At 36.5% G+C, this 14557-nt stretch overlaps 2 protein-coding genes across 3 annotated transcripts in view; both read right to left on the bottom strand.

Annotated features, from left to right (window-relative positions):
* Nucleotides 1–8111: 8111 nt before the first annotated feature.
* LOC107585203 (wiskott-Aldrich syndrome protein) lies at nucleotides 8112–11846 on the bottom strand. The gene is made up of 8 exons (XM_016272111.1): nucleotides 11769–11846; nucleotides 10099–10239; nucleotides 9606–9692; nucleotides 9269–9356; nucleotides 9093–9189; nucleotides 8530–8830; nucleotides 8407–8448; nucleotides 8112–8329 (listed from the first exon to the last, which is right to left on the bottom strand). Exons 1-7 carry the CDS (start codon nucleotides 11844–11846, stop codon nucleotides 8428–8430), a joined length of 813 nt encoding a protein of 270 aa, XP_016127597.1. The 3' UTR covers nucleotides 8112–8329; nucleotides 8407–8427.
* A 306-nt stretch (nucleotides 11847–12152) lies between these two features.
* efcab12 (EF-hand calcium binding domain 12) overlaps nucleotides 12153–14557 on the bottom strand; it is a 3159-nt gene continuing 754 nt past the window's right edge. The window contains exons 2-8 of one of the 2 annotated variants that reach the window (XM_016272109.1): nucleotides 14308–14448; nucleotides 14051–14204; nucleotides 13858–13937; nucleotides 13408–13609; nucleotides 13197–13289; nucleotides 12818–12828; nucleotides 12153–12534 (exon numbers count right to left, since the gene is read on the bottom strand). In XM_016272109.1, the coding sequence (XP_016127595.1) occupies nucleotides 12325–12534; nucleotides 12818–12828; nucleotides 13197–13289; nucleotides 13408–13609; nucleotides 13858–13937; nucleotides 14051–14204; nucleotides 14308–14448 (891 nt within the window). In that variant the 3' untranslated portion in view covers nucleotides 12153–12324. Of the gene's footprint in view, nucleotides 12539–12817; nucleotides 12829–13195; nucleotides 13290–13407; nucleotides 13610–13857; nucleotides 13938–14050; nucleotides 14205–14307; nucleotides 14449–14557 lie in introns of both variants that reach the window. The other variant, XM_016272110.1, reaches the window with a different exon arrangement.

Raw genomic sequence — 14557 nt, 5'->3', positions numbered from 1 at the left:
ATTTTTCACTCTTTGTTATATTGCAGCCATTTGCTAAAATCATTTAAGTTAATTTTTTTCCTCATTAATGTACACACAGCACCCCATATTGACAGAAAAACACAGAATTGTTGACATTTTTGCAGATTTATTAAAAAAGAAAAACTGAAATATCACATGGTCCTAAGTATTCAGACCCTTCGCTGTGACACTCATATATTTAACTCAGGTGCTGTCCATTTCTTCTGATCAGCCTTGAGATGGTTCTACAGAGCTGGCGGATGAGGCATGAGCTGATAAGAGCTCAGCCAGCCTGTGCATCTCACCAAACCTGACAAGAATATCACTGGCTCATATTTCATTTTAAGATAAAAAGAAGAAATTATGTATGGCATAAAGAAAATGAAGTCTATTTTTAGGACCATTAATATTTTTGCATTAGTTTCATCTTAATTGAACTGATTTTAATCACAATTTGCATTCATGTAATATTAAAATCATAAAATAGATTAATTTTTATTATTTAACATTACATTACATTTCCCCAAAAAATTTTAATTCCCCAAAAATATCATTATTTTTACTGTAATGGTAATTGTATTATATTTTATTTAATTATATTTTTCTTAATTTTCTGAATTGTTTTAGAATTTGTTTTTATATTCATTATTACATTTTACAAATTATTGCAATGAGATCATCATCACCGACAATAATGGATATTAAAACTCTTTATATATAGTGGGTACGGAAAGTATTCAGACCCCTTTACATTTTTCACTCTTTGTTATATTGCAGCCATTTGCTAAAATCATTTAAGTTCATTTTTTTTCCTCATTAATGTACACACAGCACCCCATATTGACAGAAAAACACAGAATTGTTGACATTTTTGCAGATTTATTAAAAAAGAAAAACTGAAATATCACATGGTCCTAAGTATTCAGACCCTTTGCTGTGACACTCATATATTTAACTCCGGTGCTGTCCATTTCTTCTGATCATCCTTGAGATGGTTCTACACCTTTGTTTGATTATACTGATTGGACTTGATTAGGAAAGCCACACACCTGTCTATATAAGACTTTACAGCTCACAGTGCATGTCAGAGCAAATGAGAATTATGAGGTCAAAGGAACTGCCTGAAGAGCTCAGAGACAGAATTGTGGCAAGGCACAGATCTGGCCAAGTTTACAAAAAAATTTCTGCTGCACTTAAGGTTCGTAAGAGCACAGTGGCCTCCGTTCCTTAAATGGAAGACGTTTGGGATGACCAGAACCCTTTTTAGAGCTGGCCGTCCGGCCAAACTGAGCTATCGTGGGAGAAGAGCCTTGGTGAGAGAGGTAAAGAAGAACCCAAATATCACTGTGGCTGAGCTCCAGAGATGCAGTCGGGAGTTGGGAGAAAGTTGTAGAAAGTCAACCATCCCTGCAGCCCTCCACCAGTCGGGGCTTTATGGCAGAGTGGTCTGACGGAAGCCTCTCCTCAGTGCAAGACACGTGAAAGCCCGCATGGAGTTTGCTAAAAAACACCTGAAGGACTCCAAGATGGTGAGAAATAAGATTGTGTGGTATGTGTGGAGAAAACCAGGCACTGCTTATCACCTGTCCAATACAGTCCCAACAGTGAAGCATGGTGGTGGCAGCATCATGCTGTGGGGGTGTTTTTCAGCTGCAGGGACAGGACGACTGGTTGCAATCGAGGGAAAGATGAATGCGGCCAAGTACAGGGATATCCTGGACGAAAACCTTCTCCAGAGTGCTCAGGACCTCAGACTGGGCCGAAGGTTTACCTTCCAACAAGACAATGACCCTAAGCACACAGCTAAAATAACGAAGGAGTGGCTTCACAACAACTCTGTGACTGTTCTTGAATGGCCCAGCCAGAGCCCTGACTTAAACCCAATTGAGCATCTCTGGAGAGACCTAAAAATGGCTGTCCACCAACGTTTACCATCCAACCTGACAGAACTGGAGAGGATCTGCAAGGAGGAATGGCAGAGGATCCCCAAATCCAGGTGTGAAAAACTTGTTGCATCTTTCCCAAAAAGACTCATGGCTGTATTAGATCAAAAGGGGGCTTCTACTAAATACTGAGCAAAGGGTCTGAATACTTAGGACCATGTGATATTTCAGCTTTTCTTTTTTAATAAATCTGCAAAAATGTCAACAATTCTGTGTTTTTTTGTCAATATGGGGTGCTGTGTGTACATTAATGAGGAAAAAAATTTAACTTAAATGATTTTAGCAAATGGCTGCAATATAACAAAGAGTGAAAAATTTAAGGGGGTCTGAATACTTTCCGTACCCACTGTATACAAACATAATATGTTTACTATAGGCATAATACATACTGCCTACTGCATTTATATTTTAGCCATAGTCAGAAACATTAGCTAATATGTATAAGAATTTATAACACAACAAAACCAAAGTCTGGACACACCTATATTTTGTATTACTACGCTGGGAAAAAAATACTAAATAATGTAAATAAAACAAAGATTATTGGAGTAGGTTTTACAAGATAATATTATGATGGTCTTTCTACTTCAAAATTTCACATTTAATTCAATGTGTTACTTGCTGTTTCTTTGTAATTATTTGTGAAATTTACTAGCATTCGAAATTGTTTCTACACCATTTTCTTCAGTGAATTTTCCACATGTTAAAATAATAGTAAATATAACAGTATAAGTCTTTAAAATAATGCAACAGCACAAATGAAAGTATGGGAATTCAGGGTAATTCAAACCTATCTTATTTTAGCCAGTCAAATTTGTTTTTAACCAGATTTGGCTTTTTAGACAGTTTTAGACAGACCCTTATGCTTCCCATATGTTCACTTGCTGTCCTTTCTTGTTCTCTGCTACTTTCCATCATATTCCAGTGCAGTGGGTCAACTATTAACTATATCCACTATTTATATTTGTTCACAAAACAGTTTCAATCGCAAATATAAGGCTGTAGATCAAAAGGTCAGCTGTGTCCAAGCCTAAGGTAGCAGGGTTTTTTATTGTATTTAATTTTTGCAGGAACTAAGGCTATCCTGGCTTGTCCTAGGATATCCTCAACAGATAATGGTTCAACATGACAAACAGGGCCATCTTGTGGTTGAATAATGAATCATATTGTGTGTGTATATAGTAAGCCTTGTAGTAAACCTTAAAGTGAAATCAAGATATTTGTCAAATGTATATAATGTCTTATTACCCTTAAAAATCACTACAGTCCTTTTTATTTTTAATTAGATTGCAAAGAAATAAATTAGGTGATGAAGAGGGAGGGGAAAAAAGGTGAGAGTGTCCAGTCAGCGGGTCTCGTTAGACAGGTGGGACAACAGCAAGCTGCTCAGGTACTCAACAACAATATTTTTTCCACCTGTGTGATAATTAAATAATGTCTTTTAGAATTAATTAGCAATCAGGTCCACTTAGATAATGAATGAAAAAGATAAAGAAATATAGGCAAGGAGTTTGTAATCTCATTAAATAACCAGGGACCCAGCACTCAGACTGTCAGCCAATCTGGGATCCCACATGTCAAAAATACATTTTCTGGGTAGTAATAACTTTGATTAGAATTTGGTTAGAAACTTAAACATAATTGAATTATGTAATTATACTTTATATAATCTTATAATTCCCCACCTGCCCTTTATAATGCATCTCAACAAAAATAACTCCCAGCTAAATTGTTGTATTTATACCATTTATGTCAATATGATTGTTCAAAATGTTATGAAATATCAACAAGTTGTTTTGGGGGAAAAAATCTATCTCAGTTCAGTTTTAGTTATTAGCTTGATACAGATAACATTATCAAGTTCAGAAGGAACAACTACAAGTCTTTTAACAACATCCTCTGGGAAATAACCAGAACATAACCAGAATAGAATGCTTAATAATCTACAGGAAAATAAGCAGTGCTGTTTTCTGAATATTATGATCTGATGGTTTTTAATATGCACATTTTGGAAAAGATGTCACTATTAAATTCTCTTTAGTTTGACTAAATTAATGTTTCCTTACATTTTTATAGAAAACATTCTAGCAAACTGCATGACTGTTTATCCCAGAAAAAGCAATTTGTTTAAAATGACTGTAGCGTTTGGACCAATCAGACACAGAATTGTTCATTAGATTTAACAAATCAATTATTCATTATATTAACAATTAACAGACCCCTCACCCAACACCAGACTTGGTGCCTATGTGTCTGTGAACGACCTCCAGGCCCCTGGTTACCATGGTAACCGGGACATCTCAGCCAGATCAGATCAACTTTACGACCTAAGAGAGAATCTTCCTCCCTACATAATTCTCTCTAAAACAGACACATACTGCTATAGGAAATTACTTCTTTCATTAATTCATAAACAAATTTCTATGACTTTCTTATCATGCATATCCCCAGGTCTTTGTGTATGATTATTACCTCCTTGTATATGGTCTTGTGTATTGTATACTGTTTTATGCATGCTTATGATAGATCACTAGTTAATGTAACCTCACCTATACCATGTTTGGTCTCTATGAATTCATCTTCGGATGATCTAATTGAGAGTGTATATTTTATGTTTATACCTATGCAACATATTAGTGTTCTAAGAATTTTTAGTAGTTTTTGCATCAACACCCAATCGAATTACATATGCAAAATACCATGCTCTAAGACAAAGAGTCATAAACTTTCCCTCCAAAAGTGCAAGTCACCGTTGGCTCTTTGACCCCCGAGAGGTGTGACCTCCACAGAACTTAAAAGGCCTCACTTCAGTGACCCGCCTCGCCGGAACTCTCGTCTCTCATCACCTTCCCATCTTCTGGTTGCTAAGTCCCAGAGCCGACACAGCCGCGCCTGGCACAGCCAGTCTGCAGTTCTGTTAGATTCAGAGAAGATGAGGATGTGAGCTAGAACTCTTCTGGAACCCTTAAGTTTGTGCCAGGCTTCGGCCTTGACTTTCCATTTAACAAAGATCCTAGGATCTCAGCTGATGTCTCTCTTAGCTCTTCTTTACTTTCCACCTGGGAAGAAACTCCCAATCACCATAGAGTCAGAACATCTTTGGAGTTCATCACTCTTCAAACCCGGAAGAACGTGATTGCAAGTCCAAACCTTGAAACCATCAAGACTTTAATCCGAGACTGCATCCGGACACTCGTCAATGACCAAGGCAATGCAAGTATTAGTTGATGGCAATTTAATTCTGCTACAGTTACTACTGGCAGCTGATATAAATAATTGTAATCAATCATAATTAATTGTAACTATTTGTATACATTTCCCTTTTGAGCTAATTTGCTACATGACAAAGGGTTCAATTATGAACAAAAATAATATGCTTTTCTGAGTAATATCAAGCATCGTGCTTTTCAAAAATAGATTTTTTCCTTTTCCCTTTACCCTAGATGTCAGCCGCCCACACAGCAGATGAGGGCATGAGAGCATTCTGTGTGAGTAAGTGGGCTGAAAATGCATCAAGTATGCAGTTAATGATGCAGCAGACTTTGCACATACAACATACTATTTCATTAGACATGACACTTGAACTCATATACACAAACGCAGACATAAAACAGAGCCAGACCTGAATCCTTAAATGGGATTGGAGGAATGGAGCTGAACTTTCACACAGATAACCAGAGAGGGAGAGAAAGCAAGACAGGGATGGAGAGCGTGCCACACATGCGCAAGAAATAACCAACATAAGGAGGAAAAGGAGAAAGCACAAGCGTAACAACTCTCGGTGTATATGCACAGAAGGAAAGAGAGAACAAACAGAAGGAAGACACAGATATCTCAGGGAAGCACAGAGATTAAGAACATGGGTCACAGAGCACAGAAAGATTTATTAGCACTTACACAAAGGCCTGAAATATTTTGCCAGGGTGTGTTACCATAGTAACCCACCCACCAATAGAGTCATTACTGAGACACCCTAATCAAATCTGCTTGAAAACCCATGTCCACCCCTTTATCTCAAACTAAACCAAAACAGAATATATTAACAGGGTTTTATGCACAGTACAAAGTAACATCCGTATCATGGTTTAGTTTTATTTCGAGCGACAGTGCAGCTGCAACTCTGACTAAGCCAAGCAGGCATACCATGCAATTTGATCTAAGACAGTGAAATGCATTCACAGACACACCCACAAAAAAAAGGCTTCCCAATATTTCTCATGACCCACTCTAACATCCATCACTCTGACCGATTTGTCTTGCATGCATACTCATGCCAGCTGTCTTATCCCATAATAAGACTAGGAGTGTCTGCATTTCATCATTGCAAATTCTCATTTAACCCATGCTGCTATACATTTGAATACAATATAAAGTTACTTCAGCAAGAGACAAAATACATATGTTTGGGCACTGTAAAAACAATATAAATTAGTTTATGTAATAATTCCATTTCCCTTTCTTTTTCTCAGGAAAGGAATGTTTAGTTTGTTTGAAATATCAAGTTTGTTTACTTTGCCCTGACCATAAGTAGTCTTGTCCCATGCATTACAACAACAAATCAATAAAGTGAATAGCAGAATAACAATCATGCATTCAGCTACTGAATTTACAGTACATGTACATTGTGAGTGTTCACAAAATCATTAGTGGTCTTATTTTTGTCAGTTGCCAACAAATCACTGACAAAATCCAATATTCACGTAACGATGTTATTTCCATTGTTAGAAATACAATAATGTGAGTGCTTCGGTTATTAGAAATATTTTGTATATTTCATGAATCATATGTAAGTATTTGTTTAACACATTCTCCGCGGGCACACACCGTTTACAGTTTCTAGAGTTTCATATGGTCGTGACAAATACAACTGACCGCAAAGAAACACGGTCGCTGAAGGAGAAGGAGAGATGCCATGTCTTACCTGTCCCGTCGCGGTCTTGACCGTCTCGAAAGCGGCTAGTGTTCCTCATCTTCCAGGTTCTAATAAAGAGCTAACGTGTTCAGGCGCGGACTGTGTGGAAGACCTTGTGTTGGTCCCCATTGTGTTCGTGGAAACATTGTTTAGAAGCGCACCGGTTCACGGCGTTTTATATAGGCTACAGGATTTGCGTGCGTATTTAGATAACAGACTCGAGTCTAAAACCAGCCACGTGGGAGTCCCTGACTTCAGAGAAACTGATTGAGGGCAGAGTAACGCCTATAACACTCACTCTCATTATGTAATGCCAGATGAGTTACTTTTAAAGGGTAGATTAATTAAAATGAGCTGTGGATAATGGAGACGTACAGTGCCAACATGCCTCCCTCTCTCTTTGTACACCCACTTATTCTAATCCACTTAAAGTAACTGTACTGTACATCTTGTAAATGTACATTCATTACCAGTAATGCACACGCAATGGGTCAACTTAAAATCAAGGGCAGAATGTGATGATAATGCTGACATTTTTGTTATCATCATCTATCAGTGAGGGACAAAATCTGAAAGCTGTTGATTTATCAGTCACTATCATGCAGAACATATTACATTTTGTGCTGTCATTGACTAACACTGTCATCAAACCAAAAACAAAACACCTGATTGATTGTACCTACATAAATGGGGTAAAGTCACTACGAAAAATAGTATCCAAAAAGTATTTGGATAGTTAAGTCTCACCTCAACTGTGTGAGTGTCAGATTAGCCTATTATATAAAACCAACTGTCATTTATTTTTAAAGGAATACTACACCCAAACATGAAGATTCTGTCATTTACTCCCCCTCATGTTGTTCTAATCCAAAACTGTTCGACTTTCTTTCTTCTGCAGAACATAAAATATTTTGAAGAATGTTGGGAACCAAACCACACCGGAACACCATTTCTCAAAATATATTTTATGTTCCATAAAAGAAAGTAAGTCACGCAGTTTTGGAATGACAGTGTAAATGATCCCAGAATCTTCATTTTTGGGAGGAATATCCATTTACAACATAACACACAAGTACACTTTCAAGCAAAAAGTTTCACAAAAGTTAATTTATTCATGTTTTAAATTCTAAAACAATAGATACACTGTTCAAAATTAAGACAATGTATTTGGACACTCGTTTGTAAGAACTAAGAAGAAGAGGTTTAGCATTTATATGGTTTGATATCTTGTTTCAGAAACTGTTGTGAGCCACTGTTATGCTTTTATTAGTTTTGATTACATCATTAATCATTCTTTAAAAACTCTATAGTTGTTCTGCAGAAATGTATATGATATAATTAATAAAGATATATTCCATGTGTAAGTGCTTGTGTGGACCACATCCCACTGTTGCTAAGTCAAAAAGTCCTAAATGATGGAGAGGATGGAGGCTTTAAAGGTAGTCATCATAGCCAGATTCGTTCTCGATGCCAGCTGCAAATATAGAAACATGTCTGACATATTCCTTAAAGAGAAAACTGAGTTGAATTACATTTAGACAAAGGAGTTACCATTATAATGAACATTGTGCTTCATTCCAGCAGAGATGGGATCTTTTAACAAACACATTGAGATATAATTACATTAAACAGGTATTTACACACATTTCTGTAAATATAAGAGCACATACTTACAACTGAACTTGGAGGGACTGTGGGGGCCTGGTAAGATGGAGGGGGTGGCACCCATGATGGAATGGGAATAGTGGAGTCAGTGTTTTGCACGCTAGCATTGCCATTCAACTTCAACGTGGCTATCCTGGCATGAATGGGAATAGGTGGGAGGGGCCCTTTCCTCTGGATGAGCGACATAGACTCTTCATTAACACCAGAGAGAGTCTGTGGTGAGTCATGTAATTGGCTGGGTTTGCTCTCTGGAAGTGCTGCGTCTGAATCAAGACGTTGTGGAACTCTGGGTGAACTTCTGAGTGAAAGCCTATGGCCAGAATTAAACCCACAAAAAAAAAAAAAAATCAGAACCCAACTAGCATAGACTGAAAACATATACTACTGTGGGATTTACTTTTCAACATTTTCAATTAGAAATTGCAATAAATCTTACAATTACAAATAAACAGAAAGTAATACATTGAATAAACATCAAATTTGTAAGTATATAAACTGAAATAATATTTGCTTGTAAAAATCATTTTATTTGGTTGCCCTGGTTGCCTGTCTATGTCTGTTTTGCTTCTCACCTCTTGTGCAATTCATTTCCTCTGAGACAACTGTCAAGTTTTTCTTTCCAGTCAGAAACACCGCCCACACTGTATCTGCGTGTAAGTCCCGAAGATGCTGGAGAAGAGAGGAACATTCATTGGCACAACATTCATTATTTTAATGCAATTTGCATGGAGAGTTCAGAGTGTCAGACCTTTGTTGTCACTGATCTGCTTCTGCACAGCAATGTAGAACTGCTTGGCCTCATCTTCATCCACAAAGTTTATTCCTATCTGACACTTCTGCATGCACACACATTTGGTTTTCATCATGATGAGAACTTTCCATTGACTTCTATTGCTTTTCTATTGTTGAGCTAATGATATTTTATATCCCCTAAGCCTCAACCTTACAAAACAGTTTTACATTTTTTTTGTCAATTGTGAGATTTAATATGCTTGGTTGAGCATGCGGATCCACATGCGCATATGGATGCACATAAAAACACTTACACACATGCATACATGCAATGAAATGAATTTGTCACTCACATCACCAGGGAAGGTATGGAAGTAAGGACAAGTTTCGGAGTATTCAAATGGTGTATACAGCTCCTGTTCCCATTGCAGCTTGGCCTTCTGCAAAGAGAAAGAAATACCACGGTCACACATCATGACACGGCCTAAAAGTCTAAAGCAGAAACACTGCACATGAACAAGTGGTGGAAGTGGGTCAAAAAACAATAGAGACTTTGTAGAAGACATTTCTGAGAAGGTGCAGCATAAAAAAATAAAGTAATCCCACTGACAAGATAGAGTGATGACATTTGCGAGAATGTTGTGATGTTTAGTGTGAAATATATATAAAAACAGATTGTGTGTATTGATGTATAATTTGTAGAATGTAGAATAAATGTAGAATTTAAAGAGAAATGTACACAAAATCATCTAGTAACAAAGTTTTCATTTTAGATTTTTCCTGAAACTGCTTCCACTGCTGATTCCAAGAAATTGATTATTTCTGTATTCGATCTGTTAGCCTCACCTTAAGACAGTAGACTCTCATGAATGTTGAATGCACAGATTTATCTTGCACCAGACATAATACTCCAGAACTGTGACTTTTCCATTCCTTTTTCTGTGGAGGGGCTGCCATTACCAGCTGGACAATACCACATGCTAAAACCTGTAATGTACACGAGCAAACACACACACACATACATAAATACATATACAGTGTGTCTGTGAATATATACTTTTGAGTGTAAAGTGCATATTCACAGACACACAGTAAATATATATATATACAGTGGGTACGGAAAGTATTCAGACCCCCTTAAATTTTTCACTCTTTGTTATATTGCAGCCATTTTCTAAAATCATTTAAGTTAATTTTTTTTCCTCATTAATGTACACACAGCACCCCATATTGACAGAAAAACACAGAATTGTTGACATTTTTGCAGATTTATTAAAAAAGAAAAACTGAAATATCACATGGTCCTAAGTATTCAGACCCTTTGCTCAGTATTTAGTAGAAGCACCCTTTTGATCTAATACAGCCATGAGTCTTTTTGGGAAAGATGCAACAAGTTTTTCACACCTGGATTTGGGGATCCTCTGCCATTCCTCCTTGCAGATCCTCTCCAGTTCTGTCAGGTTGGATGGTAAACGTTGGTGGACAGCCATTTTTAGGTCTCTCCAGAGATGCTCAATTGGGTTTAAGTCAGGGCTCTGGCTGGGCCATTCAAGAACAGTCACAGAGTTGTTGTGAAGCCACTCCTTCATTATTTTAGCTGTGTGCTTAGGGTCATTGTCTTGTTGGAAGATAATGTAAAGTGAATATTCACAGACACACAGTAAATATATATATATATATATATATATATATATATATATATATATATTTCATTAATACACTTTTAACCACAAATACAGATCCAGTTGCATTGCAGACAGTGCAGTCAGTGGTTGTTTAGTACCTTTTAGTCTGGACAAATATGCAGTTTTGTGGGAAATATGCCATTTGCATAAGTTTGCATAGTTGAAAAACAAATGTATGTGTCTGTACTATGACTGGCCTCTGAGACTCTATATCTGTGAATAATTAAAATAACCATGTGTTCTGGCTACAAACCAGAGAAACCAGTGGTCAGTGGTTAGGATCAGGTTGTGTATTCCAGATAAAGCGAAAGAAGTGTGTGGAAAGAGCATAAAACACCAGCCAAGTGTCTGGGTGTCCCAATCACTGTTATTCTAGTATCGTTGAGATATTATTATAGTTTTGTTAATATTTTGAATTTGTTTTTATTTTTCTATTTTGAGTTTTCATTTTAAGTTACTAATTTTGTTGTTTTTGTCATTTTTTGTCTATATATATACTTTTTTTTTTGAACATCAAGTTAAACTAAATAAAAATGAGAACTGTTGCTCTAACAACTAGCTGAAAAATAAAATAAAATATAGGCTATATATATAATAAAAACTTATTTCAGTAAAAGTTCATGTTATTTGAAATATCTCTTCTGAAGTTATGTAATAGAATGACATAGGTCTCAGGCAACACACTACTAACAATGAATAATGGAAATGCAATTACAGTAATTCTAGTACACAGTATTAGATTCTAAATGGTATTTAGATCCGATATCATAATATATAACAAAACAAGTAAGTAAAAGGCATGAGGAAAAGTATTTAAAAAAGTGAACTCACACTGCAGTCATGACTTAGTAAACTGAAGATAAGACCGTTCTCACGAGTCGACAGGAGTGGACTCAAAATTCGTGACATCTCAAAATTCGTATCCTCTATCTTTGACGTCTCTCTTCTACAGTGTGTTCTTTCTGTTTTCTCATTTCACAGGTGTCCTGATCTATATCATCAAACAAATCACTCTGCTTTATACTTCCTAATGCAAATACCCTGGTGTCAGGAATACAGAAAACAGGAAAACAGAGTTCTATTCACACAACACACACAAGTAATTTCTACATTCATACTTCATACTGTACATGAAAAAAAAACAATATTGAGAGAAAATTTTACATTTAGTATTTATTAAATCAAACATGACTGCTTTAGTTCACTCTGCCACAGAGGAGAGTGAAAAAAAGCAAAAACCTGTGTAGCTAAAAATAGCAGCGCACCTACAGTAGAATTTCAGCGTTTGCGTGCCGCCATCTAATGGTAGAAATTTACTTTTTAGAAAGTCAAAACAACAATTTCCCATTTGACATCCCTACAGACATTCAATACAGTCAAAGATGTTCTAGAGGCTGTACGTTTTGTGAGCTTCTATGTCTCCAGAGGTTGAGTATCCTAAATGATTTACAGGCCAGTGTCCAGGACTTGGCACAACAGTATGTTCGATACGCTGAAATAAAACCATTGCAGGAGAGCTTGTCATTACAGGCAGAAACAAACGCACATGATCTTCTCTTCCAGGCCAGAAAGCATTAGGGTCCACCCAGCAAACCGGCTTCCTACAACACATATACAGACATAACCAAAATAAAACATTCTTATTTAAAACATGCCCTATACCATTCAAAAGTTTGGAGATTTTTTTATATCTTTCTTTGAAAAAATTTATCTGAAAGCATTTATTGGATCAAAAATACAGTACAAACGTAAAATTGTGAAATATTATTAACATGATTTAAAATATCTGTTTTCTATTTCAGTCATTTTTTAGATGGAATTTATTCTAATGACGGCCAAGCTGAATTTTCAGCAGTCATTGCTCCAGGCTTCAGTGTAACATGCTTCTTCAGAAATAATTTGATTTGGTGCTCAAGAAACATTTTTTATTATTATTACTAATGTTGAGTACAGTTGTGCCTCTTAATAGTTTTGTGGAAACGGTGATCCATTTTTGCAGGACTCTTATATGAATAGAAAGCTCAAAAGAATAGCATTTATTTTCAATAGAAATCTTTTTAACAAACTAAATATCTTTACTGACACTTTCAATCAATTGAATGTATTTTTGCTAAATAAAAGCATTAATTTATTTTCTTTTTTTAAACCATCTTACTAACCTGAAATTTTTGAAAAGTTAACAAAACAAATAAATAGACATAGAAATCTCCTCATCCTGGTCCTGATTAGTAGATTTTTTTTATCATACAGTGACTTACATCTTTTTGTGGCCCTTATGTGCTCCACCTTCAACTCGATGTGTTTTGGGTGTCCCAAAGTAACCTCCAAATTTGTCACCAGGGTGCAACAGGACTTAGAGAAAGAGACACTGTCAGGTTGCATTTGTATTCGGCATTCATTTTCCAATGGTTTACTATGCCATCTCTAGTGTGCTTGTAGATGTGCAGTTTCTATATATTATATAACATACCTTTCTGTAGTGTGGCCTGGCTCACATTTAGCCCTTGTCGTTGGCATTGCTCCAGTGATTTCAGGTATTCACTGAAACAAAGTCTCCTGAAACGATCCACTTCTCTGCCCACTGGGCCACTCAGAGAAGAAGGACAAGAGGTCTTGGTGGCTGCCAGCACTCTCCGCATGATCGCTAACACCTCCACGTCCTGCAGGACCTCCTAGAAATGTTTACATTTACTACTATGTATGTAGCATAACTCACCAGACATAATTTGATACTGTAATTAACATTATTGTATACAAATAGTAATAAAGATTTAACTTTTGTGATCATAATTCTAGTTTTAATTGCCCTTATAAACAGTACTTTGGTGGGAACATAGTTCTGTAACGGTCTTTGATATTTATTTTTATGTTTAAATATAAAAATTGATAGTTATTTTTATATGATTATGTGTTTCTGTACCTGGTCATCTTTCTCGTCTCCATGTACTGGAAGATGGTGTCTTGACCCAATCCTTCCCTCACAGTCTGCATTCCAATAACCTAAACATAAACATGCAATACCTTATGATGTTACACGATGTAAGCAATGAAAGTTCACTATTACACATTTGCACTTGTATTTGTCCCTATCTTTACCCCAGACCAAGATATACCTGGGCTTGATTGTTGTTCTTCGTTTTCCTCATGCTTTCTGCTCCAGGCCTGAATAGAAGCAGCCAGAACTTCCACAGTTACTGAGTTTCCATCCTTACTATTCAAAGAGGACATCAGCACATTCAGCCGCTCAGGATGTATGGAGAAGCCTTCCTACAATCAAACCAAAAACACATTTGTTTGTTTCTACAATGTTCTTAAGTCTGTGCAAAAAAAACTAATGAAAAAATGTACAGCCAGAGCTGTGTATGCACACCTTTTTAAACAGAGCACTGAGGTCTACACGCTTTAATTTACCAGTCCCATTCCAGTCCAAGAGTTTGGAGAGGTTGCAGGGCTCGCACATGCGCAGAAAGCGCTTCACTTCTTCAAGTTCACGTCTGAGCGCGCGCGGAGACTATGATATAAAGACAAATTTGAAAACCCTCCCAAAAAAATAAATGCACAAACTATTTGGTTTAACAATTTTTCTTTCTAATGCAAGTCGTGTTTTATATATATATATA

The sequence above is a fragment of the Sinocyclocheilus grahami genome, unplaced genomic scaffold (assembly GCF_001515645.1).
Source record: "Sinocyclocheilus grahami isolate Dianchi unplaced genomic scaffold, SAMN03320097.WGS_v1.1 scaffold67.1, whole genome shotgun sequence".
Classification (NCBI taxonomy): Eukaryota; Metazoa; Chordata; class Actinopteri; order Cypriniformes; family Cyprinidae; genus Sinocyclocheilus; species Sinocyclocheilus grahami.
Note: the sequence above shows the minus strand (reverse complement) of the source record. Positions and strands in the feature narration are given on the sequence as shown.

Coding starts and splice junctions, on each gene's coding strand:
- LOC107585203 (XM_016272111.1), bottom strand. CDS start 11,846: ATGTCACGAATTTTGAGTCCACTCCTGTCGACTCGTGAGAACGGTCTT. Junction 10,240..11,768: donor TACTAAGTCATGACTGCAGT/GTGAGTTCACTT, acceptor TGTACATTACAG/GTTTTAGCATGTGGTATTGT. Junction 9,357..9,605: donor TCCATACCTTCCCTGGTGAT/GTGAGTGACAAA, acceptor GTGTGCATGCAG/AAGTGTCAGATAGGAATAAA.